The sequence below is a fragment of the Acanthaster planci genome, linkage group LG08 (assembly GCF_054643075.1).
Source record: "Acanthaster planci isolate LZ-2023a linkage group LG08, COTS_SCS, whole genome shotgun sequence".
NCBI lineage: Eukaryota > Metazoa > Echinodermata > Asteroidea > Valvatida > Acanthasteridae > Acanthaster > Acanthaster planci.
In genome coordinates this window covers 21,947,887-21,953,450 of record NC_141784.1, presented here as the reverse complement: position 1 = coordinate 21,953,450, position 5,564 = coordinate 21,947,887, and the positions used below count along the sequence as shown (strand labels likewise).

Sequence of the window (5,564 nt, the reverse complement as noted above, 5' to 3'; positions counted from 1 at the left end):
TTTTCCGTTTACGTTGTGTTATGTACAATAAATATAGAAAAAGTGTAGAATGTGGATAGCCCTGTTAGACTGAAAAGAATGGCACTGTAGAAAAAGTAGGCAATAATATACACTAGTTGGCAGCCTATTTATTGCGGAGACAAGTATTAGGACATGAGTCAGGTTTTGATTCTGCGGGATTATGTAAACTATTTGATGTGAGACATCTTGTTAAGAGGTTTATTTTCCATCTCTCCATTCTTAAAACTTTTAGATGCAGACTGCCATGCTTTTACAACAGTGATGCAAAGATGCATCCTTGACAAAGTTGACATAGGCCTATCAGCCACAGTTAGTCAAATGACCCCTATGTGTGTGTGTATTGTGGCAAATCAAGTGGAAGGAATTTTTGACTGTGAATGTTGCAGCGGTTGTTAAGGAAGATAGTTGACGGCCAGATACGGAACTCTTTCCAACAGTACCCCTAGAATTATGACTTTCATCACTTCAGGTCCATGAGACTTGAAAGCCTCATTGTAGGGAGGCAGGGCAACACACCCACGATGTAGCTTTATGTGTAAATGGTGTACGTACGATGATAAAACAGTGAGCAGGCCACAGAATCATCATACAAATATCAACAGCCTACCGTGGTGCGAGTATTAATTGCACCGACTAGAGCCAGTACAATAATACGCATCGAAGCACCCTGAAATATGAATATAGGGCCCTACACACGACTCCTTTTTCAATTTTATTCAGCAAGACCAGGCCTACCGCTTACCTCTCAGACTGAGGCATCTGACACCCCCTACACTATACTGCTGTTACAAACGGTATTTTACGACGTAGACTTCTCAAAGATTTTCAGATGTGCGAGTCTCCATTCTGACCACGTCAAGAACAAAAGCACTCTTCATTGTGATTCTTGGACAAAACTCACCCTTACAAAACATTCCAATTAGAGCCTTATTTCTAATGTAATCATGGTCTCAGAGGACCAACATCAGATCAAATATTTTCATTGTCTTTTCAATGTTTTTTACAGCAGAGATAGACAAGGTACCCATGACATTTATATAACTATATATCAATAACGATCTGAAAAAGTCAACTGTGCAGGAAGATTTTGCATAGTTTGACTGGATTTCAAAAATGTCTTGTTTGATATTTCTGTTTAGTAGGCTACACGATACGCATTTAGTTTGGGTGGGTTTGGGGGGACTTTGTTGGGTTTTTTTCGTTGTTTTTTGATTTTTCTTTTTCGAGTTCAGTGTTTTTCTGCAGAGTTGGAGTGATGGTCCGGAAAACATGCCTAATATTACAAAGAAATAACAAGGAAGACGAGACTCCAAAGTACAAAATGAACGAACACGAAATCAGTGGCAGGATACTTTTAGAATCAACTGAGAATTTATGTCCACAAGATCATTTGACTTTAAAAAATAACTTCTAGGCCTTGCCTACACTGAGTTTACTCTAAATGAAATAAAGGAACCTTTATATCATATTTGGCCTGAATAGTTTTAGCTATTTATTTCAAATGTCCAACTATTTATAAATTATTCTCTGAGAGATTTTTTCTGAAATATCCTATCCTGTTTAGACAGGTATGATTATTGTTCATTGCGTAAACAATCAATATAAATAGAGAGTTAATCTACATGGCGGAGGTCTGTTCTAAATTGTCTTTAGAAAGTCTTGGAGGAAATATTTATAATTTTTAAGCGATTTTGTCTAAAAGTCAACGAATTCAAAAGTCAGTCTTAATTGATAACATCTGCAGATAGCAACTATGGATTCTTCAACAAGATAGTATCGTTCATGTATCTGCAATCTCCAGTGTTCGAGGCCTGGGAAAATAAAATGGGTGTAGATTCTTAATACAGATCAACATGGGTGTTTATTGTAAGCCAAGGAAACGATAGTTTTGAATCCTGGTGCCGCTTTTGGATCATTCTCCCACAATGCCCCCTTGCTGGAGAAGAGTCCACTTACTTATCCACGAACTGTAGGTAGGAAAAAAGGAAGAGACAATGAAAATTGCGAGTGTAAAACTTGTAAAAGAAAGGCTCATGAAGTAAGTTCTCATTTGACTGTTGTAAAATCATTCTCTCCAACGAATCATTTCACTGCTGATTTCATAACTACGCCAGGGATAAAGATCTATAATGTGATGCAGCAGATAAAAAACAGATGTGCATCTACATGTCATAGCGCATTTGACTAGCCCATGGCACTTTGCGTCTCCCTTACATTTCCATGGAGGACAATCTAGTACTTACGACATAATTTCCTGTTACAACGGCCATATCCAGGGGGACACTGGCTGCATTTACTACCGCTCTCGTACGGCTTCTCGCCAATCCAATTGCCTCTGAAGTAAAAAACGATCGGAAGTGGCGCTTTCATATTATTATTATTATGGTTTATTAAAAACACTGTTTTGTAGCCCAAAGGCTAAATTGCCACAATGTATACATATTAAAATTATTCATAATACCCCGAAATATGGGATGGGGTATGGGGAGAGGGTTCCAGGCTCCTAATACTAGTGAACTTTGACTCATCCTTCGCTGTAGTAAACGTAGCACTGAAGGTCGTCTTATACATGTATGCAATACGGCAATGTTGAAACTTTGTATTTTGACGATTTAAATTTATGTACCAGAAATATGAAACTCACACGAATTGTTCCCACTCTTCTGTCGCATAGCTCTGTCGGTAAGTTTAAAATGATTTGTCAAGTAATCTGTTTCGTGGCAGGGAAGTCTTATGTTGCAGGTCTTTCTTAGTTTGGTTATTGGCAAGAGATCAGCTGCAAATAACTTTTTAGTGTAAATTGTCTTCTTTTTTCAATTTGGTATGACAGAGTCATGTGCAGGGTTAATATGAGACACAGCTTTAATCTCTGCAGTACGTGAATTCGAATATTCCTTTACCCCTCTCCATAGTTGCACACTAGGCGATTAGGAAATCTTCCTGGGCACCCTTTCTTGAACCCACATCCGATGAACTTGGTGTTGGCCCAAACCATCTAAAAAGACAAAATAGTTTTTAAAATGTAGTTTAAAAAGCTGTAGATATCAAGGATATAATGGCCTATTCACTCTGACACAACCCAAGTTTTTACCAACCTGTGTATAATGGCCACATGACGACAACATTGGATCTCCAGGTGCTGGTCGGCAAGTGTTACTCCAGTAGTCATAAACTTTCCTTTCTCCCTCCCAGCCCTTAACCATCTCTCGCAGGTCAGTGTCCGAGCTGAAAGCCATATTCTCTCCAATCCACTGCCAACGACGGTTGGACTTGACACTGTTGTGCCCGTCAATGCAGGTGTCAGCCCAGTCCTGAGCTTTACGAGCCAGATCGTCACCCCATGCCTTACAAAACAAAGTTGGTAGGGTTTGTACTGAAAATTTCCTGGGATGAATTTCCAGTCCTTCAAATAGGCCTATGTTACATATTCATTGCTCTGGTTGTGTACCTTAGACTTGTTCTTAACAGGGAAGTGTCGAACTTTTGTTGACAAACGTCGGGGAAAAATCAATCATATAGATGTACTACAGCACCTCGAAGAATGAAGAACTGCCAATTTTCTAGGATGGCTTCTCACGGTTAATGAGCTTTTCCAATAATCATCGCTCGCAATAATGGACCACAATAAGTAGTCAAACAGTTATTTTCAATACTAAATTTAAGAGCATTAAAATGAAGATCAATCGCATCGCATCGAAAAGCGCGTGTCGCGCAATGAACGCTGCCACGTCACTCGATGTGAATACAGCTATTTCGTTCAGAACTTTTTCAGCTGTTCAGATCTTCAGCACAATACTAAAGGGCACTTTTTTTAATGCATAAAGACCTGCAGTCATGAACAAGATTTAAAGGACATCATATACATTAATAATTATTCACGAAAACGAAATTCAATACTTTGAAAAAGTACGGAAAGTGCAGCTTTGAAGGAAATACTTGACGAAACACTGGTTATTGTAGGCAAGTTCGCAATAGTTGATCATGGTGATGTCAGTAATGCAAACTAGGTGAATGGCCAGTGGACAAGCAAACCTGGATACCATTGTACAGAAATGCATTATCTTACAATGCCCAAGGAAGGAATACTGTTGCCCAGGATAGAAAAACAATAAAAGAGTTAAGCTTACCAGCTTCACCATGTTGGCAGCCTTTGGAGTCACATTGTTACGGAAGTCATTGTGCCATCGCAGAATGTCTTGTTTTTGCTTTGCTGTCAAACGAGCATCAGTATGTCCAAGAATGAGAAGAGCAAATACCAGAGCAACACGCGAGTACATGGCGGGGAGTGAACAGTCTTCCAACCCAGCTAAAGATACCTCCACTCGAAGCTGTAATACGTGCAACAGCATTTCTTACAGCGGAATTTATAAGGAGCCGAAAACTAGTCCACCCACAAGAAAAATATTGGTGCTGACATATATGTCACAGTCTCGTACTTGTCAAGACTTCGGTGCCAATCTCTCATTTCATTGTGACAAATGTTTATAAAGATCCAAAACAACAAGAGAATTTGTCACGGTTTATACCGCAAGTAACAACTCATTTGCTTATCTTGCAGCAGAAGCTTTTCATGTGACGAATTCATAGGCCTGTATACGTAACAATCTGCAAGTACATGCATGTAATGACGAGAAAACGACTGTGGATTGGACAAATTGAGCACGTTCAATCTCCTCACGTCACTGACCCAGGGGTATTTCTCATATTACGTCCCTTCTGAATATCATCATCATCACTAAATATAATCGTAAACAAATACTGACAAGAGGTTTGTAATGTATCAGGAAGATTTCGTCACCCTATGGTAATTGCTAAGTGTTGGTAAACAGAGGTTTGGAGCTTCAATTTTTACCCGTGCGTGATAATGAAAGATGAGTCGAGTTTATTATAGCTGCCATCACAATGTGCAACACCTGTTCTGCGTTTCTTTCAAGAGCTGCATGAGCTTTGGGCCATGGAGGAAGGAAAACATTGATCCATATTTCTCTTTCTCATGTGGATTGCGGCTTTTCTGAAAAGCTCCAAGCTGTCCGCATAAGTGACACATGTCTCTCAGATGCTCTGATTCCATGCAGTATACATTTACAAAAACTAGCTTGAATCACAGACTGGACTGCATCCCTCAGTGACTGACAAGCCCCAGCCTTTCGTAACTTCACGAAAAATAATACAATGCACAAGCCATGGAAAGGGAAAACGAATTCTGCAAAACACCAACCAAATTAACCAGTGCCACCGATGAATTATAGTTGTTACTGTGATGAGACTTGCACACACATAAACACAAAAAGGGACAAACAAAAATTTAAAAATTAATAATGAGTACACACTTATAGTGTAATGTACCATTATTGTTTCTGCATGCCTATAAATCAAAATGTCAATTTTAAATGTGGCAATTTCATGCACATGACACTAAAAGATGCTCAAAATTATGCACAAACTGCTGCAGGTAAAAAAGAAAGAGTTCAGTCCTGGACACACTGAATGACACTCCCACCACATTACGGATAAGTTAGAGAAATGTATTGATAAAGAAAATA

The 5,564-nt window shown here is 39.1% G+C and overlaps 1 protein-coding gene across 1 annotated transcript; it reads right to left on the bottom strand.

Moving 5' to 3' along the window:
• Positions 1-1,370: 1,370 nt before the first annotated feature.
• On the bottom strand, positions 1,371-4,562 carry LOC110975045 (peptidase inhibitor R3HDML-like). The gene is made up of 5 exons (XM_022227143.2): positions 4,149-4,562; positions 3,117-3,365; positions 2,922-3,016; positions 2,265-2,356; positions 1,371-1,988 (listed from the first exon to the last, which is right to left on the bottom strand). The coding sequence occupies exons 1-5, from the start codon at positions 4,368-4,370 to the stop codon at positions 1,978-1,980; spliced, it is 669 nt and encodes a 222-aa protein (XP_022082835.2). The 5' UTR covers positions 4,371-4,562; the 3' UTR covers positions 1,371-1,977.
• Between the last annotated feature and the right edge of the window lie 1,002 nt (positions 4,563-5,564).